General features: G+C 48.4%; 1 protein-coding gene across 1 annotated transcript in view; it reads left to right on the forward strand.

The window, feature by feature from the left end:
• The window catches only part of LOC121484920 (isoleucine--tRNA ligase, cytoplasmic), a 62793-nt gene that overhangs the window by 32966 nt on the left and 13596 nt on the right, over nucleotides 1-16231 (forward strand). Inside the window, exons 17-29 of the mRNA XM_041744737.1 lie at nucleotides 906-989; nucleotides 2217-2361; nucleotides 3485-3605; nucleotides 5061-5152; nucleotides 6014-6091; nucleotides 6895-7016; nucleotides 7141-7243; nucleotides 7489-7572; nucleotides 9031-9205; nucleotides 11344-11456; nucleotides 12924-13019; nucleotides 13787-13963; nucleotides 14734-14839. Of these exons, the coding sequence (XP_041600671.1) occupies nucleotides 906-989; nucleotides 2217-2361; nucleotides 3485-3605; nucleotides 5061-5152; nucleotides 6014-6091; nucleotides 6895-7016; nucleotides 7141-7243; nucleotides 7489-7572; nucleotides 9031-9205; nucleotides 11344-11456; nucleotides 12924-13019; nucleotides 13787-13963; nucleotides 14734-14839 (1496 nt within the window). The remainder of the gene's footprint in view (nucleotides 1-905; nucleotides 990-2216; nucleotides 2362-3484; nucleotides 3606-5060; nucleotides 5153-6013; nucleotides 6092-6894; nucleotides 7017-7140; nucleotides 7244-7488; nucleotides 7573-9030; nucleotides 9206-11343; nucleotides 11457-12923; nucleotides 13020-13786; nucleotides 13964-14733; nucleotides 14840-16231) is intronic.

Consider the following 16231-nt stretch of genomic DNA (forward strand, 5'->3'; position numbering starts at 1 on the left):
TCACACAGCAAACGATGGTAAATTCGTGTTTCATACCCAGAGAGTCTGGCTCTACAGTCTGCTCTGCGGCATTTTTTTTTTTAATTTTTTTTTTTTTATTTATTTATGATAGTCACAGAGAGAGAGAGAGAGAGGCAGAGACACAGGCAGAGGGAGAAGCAGGCTCCATGCACCAGGAGCCCGACGTGGGATTCGATCCCGGGTCTCCAGGATCGCGCCCTGGGCCAAAGGCAGGCGCTAAACCGCTGCGCCACCCAGGGATCCCCTTCATTTTTTTTTTTTTTTCATTGAAAATGTTATTGAATTTAGGTTTGCGTGCAGCTGGGAGACTATGACAGCCCTTGTGTGCTGTGCCTGCTCAGGTTGCCCCGAACATCAGGTTTTTTCAAATCCAGTGTTCAGCACTGGGCCAGGCTGTCCGGCCCCAGTCCTCCTGACACTGCCCACTTGCGCATCCTCATGTGCTGCCATGTTGGCTTGTATTTACCAGCAAGGTCCAGGTTCCTGGTGTGGTCCTTCGTCACCCTGGTCTCTGGCAGCCACTACCTGCTCCCTCTCTCCTAGTTCTGTCATTTCACGTATGTGACCTGTGACCTTAGGGACGGGCTTTCCCACTCAGTGGGATCCTCTGGGGATGGTTCCGGATGCTGTGTCCTCCATCCCTCCTCACTGCCCAGACCGTGAATAGAGCTGTGAGCTCCCGTCACAAGTTTTTGCATTGATGTGAGTTTTCATTTCTCTGAAATAGCCGCTGAGCCTGTGTTCTTAGCTGAATCACCACGGGGTTCAGAGAGAAGCTTGGGTGTTGCTGTGTCTAATCCCACTAGCAATTCTGTGTCCCAATCTGCACATAACCTGGGACCATATATAAAGAGACAATCAGCATCTCTCTTTTGTTTTTCAAGTGATGGTCAAAAGATGAGCAAACGAAAAAAGAATTATCCGGATCCACTTTCAATCATCCATAAATACGGTGCCGATGCCCTCAGGTAACGCCAGCCCTCTGCCTTGTGTCTCATATCCTTTTTATGTAAGCATCGCCTGTTCCTGTTAGTCGTGTTCCATAGATTTGGAACTAAGAGCTAAGCATTATTAGCTCTTTCAAGCTCTGTGTCTGTTATGGGGATGGTTACATTGGTGTGGTGTTGGCTCCAAATCCACAAGGCAGTTTCTCACTAACGAGTGCTTGGAAGCCCAGAGGTGTTGTGAGGACCAAGACCTGTGCTGTTCCCAGGCTGGCTACTTGGGCCTCTGCCTCACTCCTGCCCCAGCTCACCATCTCATCCATTTATTTCATTTCTGTACATACTCCTCAAAAGAGCCCTGTGAGCATATTTATGCTAGAGCAATTAAACATTAATACTGAAACGCTTTTTTTTTTAAAGATTTTATTTATTTAATCATGAAAGACAAAGAGAGAGAGGGGGGCAGAGGCACAGGCAGAGGGAGAAGCAGGCTCCATGCAAGGAGCCCGACGAGGGACTCGATCCTGGGTCCCCACGATCATGCGCTGGGCGGAAGGCGGTGCTAAACCGCTGAGCCACCGGGGCTGCCCCTGAAATGATTTTAAAGAAACGTGAGCCATTGTTGAAATGTTAGTCCTGGTCATGCCCACAAAGTGTGGGGAAAGGAGCCACCACGGTCTCATTCCGCATTGTCCTGTGGCAGACACAAGACCCACACCCAGGGGCTATGCCTGAGCACATTCAGGCTGCCCCGGAGTAGTTCACAGGGTGTCCGACCCCCCAGTTAGCTATTAGACCACCCCTGGCACACCGGCAACCTGAGCCAGAGAAGTCTTCGCAGTGGGACTGTCCATAGGATGTCTGGCAACATCCCCACCTCTTCCTTCTGGGAGCCCACTGGTGGCTGCTCTTCTGTGAATCCCGTGCCTGTGCATGGCGTCCTGGGAGGGGGTCCGCACTGCTCCCTCTTGGTCCACCCAAGGCCCGCATGCATACGAGCACAGGGCCTGCTTCCTGGTTGCTCAAGGGCCCCATCCATATGAGGTTAGGTCTCCCCTTAGTATCCGCTGGTCTCTTGCACAGAGTAAGAATTCTGTCAGTTTTACATTGACCATAAGAAGAGTATTCATAATTCTCTCCTTTTATATTAAAAAAATGCTGATTTTGGTGTTTTCAGTATCAACAAGTCTAGTAATAGTACTTGTTTTAATCTGTATATTCCTCTTCTATTTAACGTTTTTCCTCATTCAGATTATATCTGATCAACTCCCCAGTGGTGAGAGCAGAAAACCTGCGATTTAAGGAGGAGGGTGTGCGTGATGTCCTGAAGGATGTGCTGCTCCCTTGGTACAACGCCTACCGTTTCTTCATCCAGAACGTGCTGAGGCTGCAGAAGGTGTGGGTCAAGTGGGTTTGCTCAGGTCATTGCTCCATGGGGGCGTGACAAGCAGTCCCTGTGGGTAGGGCTCAGAGCCACTGGGGGCTGTCGTGCATCCCCTACAGAAGAGCCGCATTGGAGGTTCGTTCATTGCCCCACTTGCCTCCCGTCATGGAGCCAGGGCTGGTGGGGGTAGGGTGAGGCTGCTGCACGCAGTGCTCTGAGGGGGCATCTCGGTCCAGACTCTGAAAGTGAGAGACGTTCCACTGGGTCGTCAGGGAAACGAGGGTTGTGGTGTGTGTGCACTTGAGTCCTGGCCTGGGAGGCTGCCCTGCCTCTGCTCTCAGGGCTCCCCTGGGGTCAGACCCTAGTACCACGCATCCCTTACATCATGCAACCTTATTCCTTTCCGGAAATTGGCTGGAGCCCTAAGCTATGAATATCTCTGCTCCTCTCCCACCGCAGGCTTCTCCCTGGGCCCTGGTATCGCTCCTGCCTCTGTTGTTGCCACCTCCTGGCCAAGTGGGCCTCTGTTCGTGTGGGGCTTGGGAGCACAAGCAGGGGTGTAGGGGCCAGAGGCCAGCTCCATCAGCATGCTTGGATCAGGGCTGCAGTCCCGTCAGCCTGGCGTTGCTGCTGCATGAGGGGACGTGAGGCACACCTTCAGCCCAGGGAGGGTTTTGTAAAGGAAATGCGAGTCTGACAGAGCATTCTGGGTAAAAGGGACAATTTTAGCAGAGACGTTAATTCCAAGTGTGTGTGTTCAGTCTATAGGCAATCATCCCATCCTAGCAGCCTTACTAGCTTTCCTTCATCAGGTTTAAAGTGACTAAACCCTGCATTGAAAAGATTTTGGAGTATTTCTCAACTTGTAATCACTGTTTGGTACAGAGAAATAATTTTTTCCTAAATTCTATTTATTTCAGTAAAAATGCAATTCATTAACTGGGGACTTAATATCCCATTTAAAGCTTATTTAGAAAGTGTTGCTGAGAATTAGAAATTTAAATTGCCAGTGAGGTCCAGGGTCTTGTGGATTGCTCTGGGGGCCTACTTTTGGGTGATGTGATTTGAAGTGTTCATTTCTATACAGTAATTTCCCCTAAGTGTGCAGATCGATGCAATAATTGTCACTTTCCAGGAAGAAGAAATGGAATTCATCTACAACGAGAACACAGCTAGAGAAAGCGCTAACATCACAGACCGGTGGGTCCTGTCCTGCATGCAGTCGCTGGTTGGGTTCTTTGAGACGGAAATGGCAGGTATGACTCTCCTGGACTGTCCTCCTGGAAAGAAGAGCTCTCCTCTAATTGCTTTTCATATTTATCCATGTTTTTTTTTTTTTTAACACAGTAAGTTTTATAGACATTTTGAGAGATATAGAGCAGTAGGTTATTGGTTGTTCCTTTCAACCTTTCAAATGTTATTTTCGTTAAGACTTGCAGAAACGTACTAGTCTCAGCCTCACCCTGCGTGCCACAGGCACCACATGGGCTTCCAGGGTTTTAACCCACCTACTCTGTTCCTTACGGTGGGTACTATCCAAGGACACCTGGGGACAGCAGGGCCTAGTCATGCCTGAGCACATGTGTGCCGGCTGGGGTCTGTCTCCCTGGGAACCAGAGGTCAAGCAGCCGTTGTGTCCACGGCCTCTGCAGGGTTCCCGGTGCCATGGCCTGCCAGCTCTGTCCCTCAAGCCCTCAGGGTTCTGAGGACCTGGGGGTCTGCAGTTCTCGTCAGGGAGCCCAGCAGCCATGCTGTGAGGCCTCGGTGTGCCCTCCAAGGGTCGACACCTAAGCACAGGGAGCTCTGGCCTCCTAGAAGGTGAGGGGCATGATGAGTCCTGGAAGTCACCTGTCTCCTTGAGGCCAGGCCGCTGGCGCCTTGATTCTGGTCTTGGTGAGCTGCCCTCTGCCTTGGTGGCTTCTCGTCATGGAGGTCTGGACCAGAGGCCTGGTCACTGAACACTTATCAATACAAGTTATATTTGTTGGTAATTGTTGGTCTCACTCTTGGTTTTGGGGTGTGTATGTAATGGGGAGTATCAGTTAACAGAGAGGTGGATGGGGAATCCTAAAAATAGGCCCACAGCTTCAACAAGACTGGCTGAGCACCCCTTCCTGATCACCCCCTGGGTTCCTCAGAAGCCCTCATGTCTGTCCTCTACCACCCATCCCAGCTGTCTTTCCTGTTCTATAGCCTCTGGGGAGCCCATTCTTCTGACAGCTGGGCTGGGCTTTCTCTGGAGGGGGTTGGGGTCCACCTGCCCCATGGGTCAGCCGGACTATCCTCACATTGGCAAAGTGGCTCTGCTTGGAAAGCCCTGGCCTGTGCTGTGCTTCACCCTCAGGGGTGTCGATGCATTTAGCATGTCCTCGCAGATATTCAGGGCAGCCCGGTGCAAGGAAATAGGGCTTTGGTGGTGCTGCCTCCCCTCACCACACCAGGAAACAGGGCCACAGGGAGCCATGCGGCATGCAGCCTGGGCCTCCCCACCCTGGGTCCTGGGCTTCTGTTTTCCTCATTGATCACGGGAGCCTGTAGGCACTCACAGGGTGGTGGTGTGCATGCCTGGACACCCTGACAGCCACGTAGCACACCTTGGGCAATGCCGTCAGTGCGATGTGGCTTTGATTCTTCCTGCCTCCCCTGAGGTGGCAGGGCCCTTGCTGCCCCAATATGCTCAGCTGTTCTCACCGCCTGGTCATTGTTCTCAGCCTACAGGCTGTATACCGTGGTACCTCGCCTGGTCAAGTTTGTGGATGTCCTCACCAACTGGTACGTCAGGATGAACCGCAGAAGGTTGAAGGTGAGTGCCCAAAGGCTGCTGCTGGGAGCAGCAGGACTGTGGGAGGATGACTGTCGAGAGAACAGAGGCTTTCCAAATGCTCTGCGTTCTGAAGCTCTTTCTCCTTCTCCTTTTCACATTGCACGTAAGCTGTATTTATCACCATTTGATAGATAGGAGCCTGTACGTTCTAGAAGTCCACTTGCAAACCTTCAAGACAGCTCAGGACATGTCCTGCTGGAGTGAGAGTCTCAGGGCCATACAGGACTCAGCTCCACAGATTCTCTTAAAACACAGAAGAAACTCATGTAAACTCATACAGATGTCAGCAGGGCTGGCTGTGATCTCAGGAGGGGCCCCTTGTGTCGTCCTCTAGAAGGCCAGTATGTGCAGACAGTTGCCCTCTGGGGATGGGCCAAGTGATGGAGCCCCTGCCTGCCAGTCTACACCCAATGGGTGAATGATGAAAGCCCTTCACAAAACAGTGATTTCATTTTTGTTAAAATAGATCACACACCACACACCCATGTGCAGAGGGGCTCACTGCTCGCTCTACACGGTTCACATCACCTGTGTCTAGAACTCCACTATGGTTGACTTCTCTAATTTATAACCTTTACTAGTGTTTTTCCTATGATGAATTAGTGTCGTTACTTCTTAAAAACACAGTATATATGTTTTTTTTTTTTTTAAGTAATTTAAACTTCCTGTTTGTAACCGTCTGCATGTGTTGCATGTGCACAGCCTCCAGGCCCTCAGAGGTGGGGAGCGCAGGACCCACGCCAGCCTCCTGCCTATCCACCTCTGCCAGCCTGTGCACTGTGCTCTCTGGGCCACCGCTCTTCATTCACCTGACCAGATTCTCACGGTCTCCTTCACTAGGGTGAAAACGGGGTGGAGGACTGTGTTACGGCCCTGGAGACCTTGTTCAGTGTCCTGCTGTCTCTGTGCAGACTGATGGTAAGGCGTTGTGGCAGTGCCCTCGGTCTGAGGCTAGTCTGGGCTCATCTCACAGACCCAGACGTAGAGGGAATCATCAAACAACCTAAATCTCTAGCCCCATCCAGAAATCTTGTGTCTCCTCTATGTCAGTAAGGGCTAAGAGAGATGTGCTGCCAGAGCTGGCTCTTCCTGTCCACCACTATAGAGCACTTTGGGCCAGCGTGCTGGCCTCGAGACGGCAGAGCCACAGCTCCCTGTGAGCATATGCCTCGTCTTTATGTGGCTCCTGCTGATGTAACAGGGAGGCTCCTGAAAGTGAAGCTAACCAAACAAACATATCACAAATGATGTTTTACTTGGAACGTGTTCCTACCAATTGAAATACTCAGTGATACACAAGTGAAGGTGCCAGTTTGGGTTCCCTGTGTCCTGTCACTGCTGCTCCAGCCTGATGGTGTGATCCTTCCCTTCGCTCCCTGATCACACATGAGCAGGAATCTGACCTCACTCCCCTTCACCCTAGGAAGCATTTCCCCCAGCTCGGCGACAAGGTTTCTGAGGTGTGAGGATATTTGGTCATGGCCAGGCTCCTGTTTTGATTACAGATTCCCTGAGGGATGCACTGGGGCCCCAGCTGTACCTCTGCTGCTGTGCCACACAGGGTCCCTCCCACCAAGTTCAGAAAGGCCATTTGTCTCCCGATGGCGTGTGGAATACAGGCACGTCCCCACACGTGCGTGCAGAGCTGCTGTTTTCCTCTCCCTGAGGTCAGTTAGCAATGGCTGTGTGTGAATGACATGCCTCCCTCTGTCCTCATGCAGGCCCCCTATACACCTTTCCTCACCGAATTGATGTACCAGAATCTAAAGCTGCTTATCGACCCTGTTTCTGTCCAGGACAAGGACACACAGAGCATCCACTACCTCATGCTGCCCCACGTTCGGTAAGAATCAGCCTCCCCACCAGCCTCCCCTCCTCACTCTGTATGCCTGTCACTGGGGACTGTCACTGGAGGCCTGTCACTGGCCTCCCCTGGGGACTCCCTCACACCCCACCTCTGCCACCAGAGAGGAGCTGATTGACAAGAGCACGGAGAGCGCGGTGTCTCGGATGCAGTCTGTGATTGAACTGGGACGAGTGATTCGAGACCGCAGAACCATTCCAATAAAGGTTTGATGCCTTATCATATTTTCTGTGCACAGGCCCAAATAATCAGACCTTTGGAATATTTTCTTAAAAGAGAGCACTTCCAGGAAGGACATTGGTTTTTGTTCTACTATAGGATGTGAAAGACTTAGTGCTGGGTAAGCCTGAGCAGTCTGGAGCTTTAGATTTGAATAAAACATGCAACATTTTCCTTTCATGCAGTTTCAAGGGTTGGCTGCTTGGTAAACTCCTTGTCCCCTTCCTCCTAGTATCCTTTGAAAGAAATCGTGGTTATCCATCAGGATCCGGAAGCTCTTCATGAGATCAGGTCTCTGGAGAAGTATATCATTGAGGTAAGAGTGCTGGTTCATCTGTTTCATCTGAATAGATGTCTGTCTTTGAGAACATCATCAGGGCTGGCACTCTTCCTCCCATACATCAGCAGCTCCACGTACCTAACTGTCCACGGAATCTCACACATTGCTCAGAGTCAGCATGGGGTTTTGCATTTTTACAATGTAATTGTAATTGTCTAAAAGCAATTCCAAGATCAGTGGATTTCTTTACCTTGGTTGGGTCACTGAGCATCTTCATCCACTTACCTTCTCCAAAGTACCCTTTGATAATTACCCAAAAAACTATTCCTTCAAATCATCAAGTAACAAGTGGGCGGGCGTTGGTTGTGAGCAGTGTACCCGATACACTCCGGCATCGGGTACAGGGTGAGTCCCTTCCCACCTACCCAGCCTGGGGATGTTCATGAGGCGTTCCCTACCAGGCTGTTGGAGTGCTGTGCGTACACACACACATACACACACACACACACATGTATACATGTCAGTGCACATGCCATTGTCTTTGTGCTAAAGAGGGCCATGTTTATAGTCTTCAACTTGCATTTTTTGACCTGACAGTGTTTCATTTTTGTTATTAAGATTTTATTTACTTAGAGGGTGAAGGAGGGGCAGAGGGAAAGAGAGTCTCAGGCAGACTCCCCGCTGAGTGTGGAGCCTGTGGGCAGACTCCCCGCTGAGTGTGGCTGGATCTCACGACTCTGAGATCAGGACTTGAGCCAAAACCAAGAGTCAGACCCTTAACCAACTGAGCCACCCAGGCGCTCCTCTAAGTCTAGAATCTTGTTAATTGAGTTTTGCTCAATTGTCTTGAATGCTCTGGAGAAGAAAGATTTTTTTTTTTTTTAAGATTTTATTTATTCATGAGAGACACACAGAGAGGCAGAGACACAGGCAGAGGGAGAAGCAGGGAGCCTGATGTCGGACTCGATCTCAGGACCGTAGGATCATGCCCTGAGCCAAAGGCAAACACTCAACCACTGAGCCACCCAGGTGTCCTAGGACAAGAAATATCTTTAAGTTATTTATTTATAGAGTTGTACAGGCATTAAAATTTTATGATATTGTCATCACCCCAAAAAAAAGCCCAGTACCCATTAGCATTCACATGCCATTTTTGCCTTCAAGAGCCCTCCATGCCCTGGCAACCACATGCTCTGGATATTACATGTAAACAGAACCCGACAGCAAGTGGTCTTTTGAGGCTGGCTTCCTTCACGTGACACCAAGGGTCATTCATGGTATAGCCTGTGTCGGAGCCTCATTCCTTTATTTCGCTAAGTAATATTCCCTTGTGTGGATAGATGACATGTTTATACTTTCCCAGTTGGTGGACATTAGGGTGGTTCCACTTTTTGACTGTTGTGACTAATGTTTTCAGCAACGTTTGCATGCAAGTTTTTGTGGACGCGTGTTTTCATCTCCCACTTGCTCTTTCATCATGGCTACCAATTACAGGAATTGAATGTTCGAGAGGTTACCTTGTCTACAGATAAAAACAAGTATGGCATTCGCCTCAGGGCAGAACCTGATCACATGGTCCTAGGGAAGCGTCTAAAGGGAGCCTTCCGGGCAGTCATGGCGGCGATCAAGCAGCTGAGCAGTGAGGAGCTGGAGCGCTTCCAGGAGAGTGGTGGGTGTCTGCCCTGCCCGCACCGTCCGTGGCCCCCACCTGGCGTACCTCACCCCTGGGCTCCTGCTTGACCTACATTGTCACAGCCTCTTCTGGTTATAAAAAAGTTTATAACGTAATTTTGATAATGTAGAAAAAGGAAAGGCTGAAAATGATCCCTGAGCCATCACCCATCCATTTACTGCAGACTGAGTGCCTAGTCTCTGCTGGTGCTGGGCAACCTAAAAATTCTGGTATGCAGTCACTAAGCGCAGCTTCACAAAGTGGAGACCACACTGTAATTGTAAATGTATTTTTCATGCCTATATTTTTATATTCCACATTCACTTTATTATTTTATAATTTTTACTCTGTATGCATCATTAGTCTGTAAAGAGCTCTTTTGAGAACTATTGCAATGGTTTTCCTTCGTGGGGATGCATGTTGGCTCTTTGGATTGTTTCCATTCTTCTACTATTGGCAGTAGTACGGCAGTGAGCATTTTCACACGTCACTGTTCTGTGGAATCAATTCCTTTGGGCTGAATTTCTAGGTAGAATGACTGAACCAGGTGGGTCGACCTTCGGTTACACTGAACCTGCACCTGCTCATAGAAGCCTAGAAACTACCCTAGTGAGAGGGAGAGCAGAGCCCCTGGTATCAAGGTCATTGCCTGTGAAGAAAAAACATGATGGTTTTTAGAGTTGTGTGAATGAAGACCGGAATGCATTTGACAGAAAAGATTAAAAGTAGATTTTGAGAAAGGAACTTAACAATAGGTTTGGAGCTGCTTCTAGGGAGAACTGTACAGAACTTATCATGATTTCTCTAAGACATCAAGAATTCAGTTTGGTCTCTTATTTGAGCAAGACTGGATTTGGACTAATTTAGAAAATACTTTGTAAAGCCCTCATGTTTGGCTGGCATTGGGAACCCAGAAATGAGTGCGACAGACATCGTCCTAACCCCCCATTGAGGATTTGTGGAAACAGTGGTAGTTTTGTTACGTGCCCCAAAGGAAAAGTCTAGGACAACAGAAGGAGGTTAGCAAAGCAGACTTCGCCCCTGTCCTTTCCTTCGGGGGACTTTGCAGGTGCCCAGGAATTCTCAGCTCTGCCACGAGTAGAACTTGGGTCTTGCTACGGCTGCTTGACCTCGTGCAGCCATCTTGGGGCACAAGGTGTTTGATTGCCTGGGCTCCTTCCGAGATTAAAAGTCATGAGGAGAGATGGAAGGACTCAGAATTCAGATGAATGCTTATGGGTAATTGGGAAAAATGTCCCATAGAGGCCCCATATTCTTTTTTGATAAAATACAAGCTAGTGACTAAAACTTGAGTCATTACTTTTTTTGTTTTTGTTTTTAAGATTTTATTTATTCATAAGAGACACAGAAAGGCAGACAGATAGAGGGAGAAGCAGATCCCTGTGGGGGGCCTGATGTAGGACTCCATCCCAGGACCCCGGGGTCATATCCTGAGCCAAAGGCAGATGCTCAACCACTGAGCCACCCAGGTGTCCCTCTAAACTACTTTCTGAATGGATTTCTATGCTGATGAAAAGCAGAGTAGTTTTCAGAACAGAGTGACGTAGTCAAAATGACAGCCCAGTGCTCAGGGACCAAGATCATTGTGGGTGACTGCAGCAGGCTTCCCTGAAATCTGGGAAAATTGCATCTCCCACTCTTCATGCATTCTGCCTACTGTGGGAGGATGGCACCCAGACCTTGACACTGCTTACCTCATCCTCTTCCCCACTCTGCTCAGCAGACAGTGGAGCACCAAGGTCCTACAGCCAGTGAGGGGAGAGCCTGGGTCCTCCTGGACTGTTGAGCCTGCCTTCTTCTGTGCATCATCCTACTCTGTGTTTATGATGGGGATACATCATCTTGGGGCATATGCCTTTGGACCTGGGTGCCTGTTTACATGGGTAGATGTTGGCAATGATTTAATTGTCTTCAAGGCAGTGTGCGGCAGTGTAGGAAGTCTATTGCATCTTTGACTGCAATGATGACGTGAGTCGGGAGAACATGACCCCTCCAAGTCTCTACAACTTGATGTGGTGAAGTTTTAAGATTTGGGATGATGGTACTGCAGGTGGTTGGTGTGAGGAGGAGGACACAAAGGGACTGGCTGACAGTGGCAGTTGCTTCTCCAACAGGGACCATTGTTGTCGAAGGCCATGAGCTGCATGAAGAGGACATCCGTCTCATGTACACCTTTGATCAGACAACAGGAGGGACGACGCAGTATGAAGCACACTCAGATGCCCAGGTATGTCTCTTTCCTACCCCGTTTCTTTACCAGAAGGTAACAGAAGAGGAAAAAGTATTTACCTGTGCCTTTCCTGAGTGTTGACAGCTTATCTCAGAGTAAATAAACTAGGTATTCATTTTAGATGGGCTTTGTCAAATTACTTCATTGTTTGCTCTTAACATGCACATTTTTAGCATGTGTGTAAATAGACATTTTATGGCTTCTGCCTGTAATTGTCCCATGTATTGGGCCCTACAGAAATGAACAAGATGTAACCCTACCCTTCAAGGAATGAGCCAGTCATAGAGACAGTGAAGTAAGCTAGTTCTTACTCTTGTGCCTCACAGGTTATCTGGTAGAAATGAGCAAAGAGCTCCTTTCCAAATCCTGGCGTGGAGACAGGTGAAGGGAGGATGCCCTAGAGGAGGATGTGTAGCAGTTCTGGATCCTAGGGCCAGCGCTTTTTGTTGTGATGGGTCAGAGTATCTCTCTCTGCTCTTGACCAGCCTTCTCTGGGCAGACAGTTCATAAGATCTGCAGGGTGGGAGTTGCGGAGCTTGTGGAAGCCCCTCTGTGAGTAACAGGCCATGTGCAGGGGACATGGCGACTACCATGTGAGGAAGGCCAGCCTCCTCAGACTGCTCAAGCCTTTCACAGTGGCTTGAATTAGATGTAGGCCAAGCTCCATGTGAGCAGACAGCATGAGGAGCCACCAGGAAAGAAGCTAGGAGAGGAGGCCAGGAGAATCTGTATGTACCCTGATGGCGGCCAGCATGAAGAGTCCCTGAAAGAAGTAGCCTAGTCTTCTGAGATTGCTGACATGGTTCATGTTCTAAAGGCTGGGGGGGCTCTGTCCTACCTTGCCGCCGTGAAGTGGATCAAGTTGTTCACCTTCCTGATAAAGTTTTCTCAGAAATGTCTGTGGGACTGGTGCTTGATTTACAAGTGTATCCTTCTCTGTGCCGGCTGTGATACCACATCGTCATCGACATCCTTCACCACAGATGGCGTAGGAAGTAGGCGAAGTCAAGAGATGTGTTTTAAGTCCTGTCAAACTTGTTGTAGTCCTTGTAGAAGGACTGCATGTCTTGATTCTTGATTCTTGATTCACACTGATGGACCATCAAGCCCATCGTGACGAGCTGTGCAGCCCTTGACCCCACTTCCTGCAAGGGCAGTGACTGCTGGACTCCTCATCACACAGATGAGCAGTTCCACGGGAGACTCACTCCCACATCTCCTTGAGTGGCACCTGCAAAGAAAAGGAGGCGCTGGACCAGTCCTGGTGGAAGAAATAACTCTTTACAAAGAAGCACCTGAACCATAATAAAACTAGTTTAACTTTATCTCCTTTGCTCATTTGGATGAATAAATAGTGTTACATGACAGACTTCTCAGAATTTGACTCCTAGACCATTTTGCTGAGTTTAAGAGAGCCATTCCTCCTTGTTTGATTGTCATGCTGTGCACTGTTCATTCCTACAGGCTTTGGTTCTCTTAGATGTCACCCCCGACCAGTCAATGGTAGATGAAGGAGTGGCTCGGGAGGTCATCAATCGCATCCAGAAACTTCGCAAAAAGGTGAGTTTGTCCCGTTAAAAACAAGCTAATTGGGAGTTTTGTTTGGTTTTTCGGTTGTGGGGGAGGACAGGAGAGGCAGGTAGTAAACCATTGTAATTGAATAATGAAAATTAGCCACTCATCTGCGGTCCGTTCCCATTGTGCTCTGCAGGAAAAGTAGGCCCCTTCCACTCCCTTCTCATTCACCGCAAACTGGACGTGGCTCTTTTGTTTCTCCGACCAGGAGCTTTCAGCCAACCTATGCCTTGTCCACCTCTGTCAGTTCTTCAGGGTTTCTACAGAATCATCATCTGGATGTGCCTCCTGAAAGGCACAGAATGTTGGAGATGGCAGTGGGTATTTGAGGAAGGGCTCCTAGCTCAGGGAGACATTGTTGGATCTGGACAAAAGGGTGGTTCTTCCTCACAAGGGAGCTGGGAGCCAGGGCAGGTGCACAGGCCTCTTGCCTGCCCACCAGGAGAGGGAGCCAGCAGCTCCCACCCCTCAACCCTGAGGAGGGGCTCCTGCACCTGCCACCGGTCCTCCTCAGGCTGGGTGTCTGAGACCTGCAGTTCCAGGTCGCAGGAGTCCACTCCAGCTGGTGACGGGATGTGTGTAAGCTCTGCCTCAGTTCAGAGCTTCGGGAGTGGGGAGTGCTTTTTTGCTCAGTCACTCCTTTGTTTCTGAGGAACATTGGGCAGGAGCACAGGAGTGTCAGCTCTGTTCAGCACTATACATTTTGATTAACAAATGTGTTTCCCTTTAAAATTTTCTGTATGTGCTTTCAGTGCAATCTGGTTCCGACTGATGAAATAACAGTTTATTATAAAGCAAAGTCTGAAGGGAAGTATCTGAATAACGTTATCGAAAGCCACATGGAGTTCATATTTGCCACCATAAAAGCTCCCTTGAAACCGTATCCAGTTCCAGTGTCCGATAAAATCATTATTCAAGAAGAAATGCCGGTAAGTTCTGGGTTCTGTTGAGCTGTGAAGAGACTTAAGGTTAGATTTTATATTGTTGATGGGGTGACCCTTTGATATTCTGCCCCCAGTATTGATTGGTGTCATCCTCTGTGCTGGGGTACAGGTGGGGCCCGGGAGGGGTGTCAGGGAGTAGAGGCAGGGATGGTGGAGCTGTTCTCCTGGGGAATACTGTCAGGGGACCAGGGGCCATGGGCCTACTTTACCTAAAACCAGAGAGGTTACTATTGTGGATCCTGTGGCTGACTTGAGCAGTTGACTTGAGCAACTAACTTTTCTGGTAGTAGGTCGTACATAAAATTACAGTTCCATTTCCTATTGGCACATTTTAGACGCAACTATGAAAATCTAATACCAAGACATGGAAGATACTGGCCATAATTCAGAAATAGGTCATTTATAACAAGGGAGGGAGTTCTTTTCTGTATTATTCATTGACTCCATCATTTACCCCTTGTCTCACTCCTTTCTGGGGGGCAGATTATACCAACAGGCAGGGGCTGGGTGTCACTGTTGGGCTTTTCAGTGGGGCAAGGTACAAGGTGGTTTCATTTTCTGTTTTGTGTATTTTTAAAAGAACAAGGTGCAAAGAGAAACATGAAGGGAAAAGTCATAGCTTTGCCTATTTCATGATGAGAGTGAATATGCTCTTAGAATTGTATGGAACTCTTGGTATGAAAAGTAGCTGCTGTTAGTTGGTGACACTGTGGTCGATGCTGCAATTACTCAGTCACATACTCTCATGTGCTCAGTTAAAGGGTTCTGCCCTGGAAATTACACTCACCAGAGGATCATCCCTGCCTGGTCCTGTTTGTGCATATGTCAATCTTAACATTTATACAAATGGCAGCGAGCAAGGTAAGAGTAAATGAATCCATGGCTTGTACTTTACTTTTTAGTTAAACCTTTGAATGTCTTTGAGGCTATTATAAGAATTAGTAAAATCATATAACTTTCTGTCTAATTGCCATCGGAAGGAATCCACAAAAGTAAATGATTGGACTTGCACTTCCAGGAAGATAAGAAAAGACATACTTTTCCCTATTCTTCCCTCAGCATACAACCAAACACCCTGGGTAGGATATATAAAAACAAATATCATAGGACTTTTCAAGGGGGAGGGAAGAAGGCTGATTTTTCTTTTTGCCTCATGTATCCCAGACTTGGAGCTAAAGGAACCAGCAACCTGGAAATGCCTAGTGCAGACAAAACGCTCAAACAAAATTCCTCTTTAGACAGAGGACCAGGAAAGGTGCACCCTAGCAAGACAGAAAACTTCTAGACAGTATCTGTTCTACTCCAGCTGAACACAACAGAAGAAACTATGGCCCCACTGGCACTCCCACCAGCAAAGACCAAGTGGGAAGCCTAGACTTTTGTCAGAGCCTCAGACGGCTACGACCATCGTGGTTTCAGAGAAACAAACACAGTGAGCTGGGACGTTTACCCTCCTTAGGCAGTAAGAAGCCCCTCTGCCCAGTACTATGAGTAAGACCACGTGGGAGCCTGGACTTCCATTCCTACCAGGCAGTAGTAACAAGGCATTCCTCCCCTCACCAACACCCAGGGGTAATGAAGCCACATAGTCCCACCATGCCGCTGAGGTATCTATGAGGCCACAGGAGCAGTAATAAGGCACCCCTATTCTTGGAGGCCAGGGAGGTACCCGTTGAGGCTTACAAGAGTGTAGGAACTCTCTAATCTTGCCCCTCACCCCTGCAGTGTTGAGGAATCCTGACCTCTGTGACAGTGCAGCTGAACTGGGAGCTTAGACTTCTCCCACCAGTGCCTTTTCCCCCTGCCAGTGTGTTGTCGAACAAAGTCATCTAAAATAGATGACTTAAATAAGAACCAGAGTCTCAGGACCTAACACATCCAAGTATGGGTTTTTTTTTTCACATCCAAGTTATAATTGAAAATTAGTCATCATATCAACAATGGGGAAGATCTTTAGCTGAATGAAAAAAGACAATACATATGAACACCAAGATGACAGAAATATTAAAGTTATCTGACAGAGGGGTGCCTGGGTGGCTCAGTCTGTTAAGCATCCAACTCTTGATCTCAGGTCAGGTCTTGATCTCAGGATAGGGAGTTCAAGCCCCATGTTTGGCTCCCCAGGATGGAGCCTACTTAAAAAAAAAAACTTTTTTTTAATCTGGCAGTGCATAAAGCAGCATAATAAAATTTTTCCATGGGGCAATTATAAACACAAAAGAAATAAATGAAAATAGGAAGCCTCAGCAAAGG

The sequence above is a fragment of the Vulpes lagopus genome, chromosome 2 (assembly GCF_018345385.1).
Source record: "Vulpes lagopus strain Blue_001 chromosome 2, ASM1834538v1, whole genome shotgun sequence".
NCBI lineage: Eukaryota > Metazoa > Chordata > Mammalia > Carnivora > Canidae > Vulpes > Vulpes lagopus.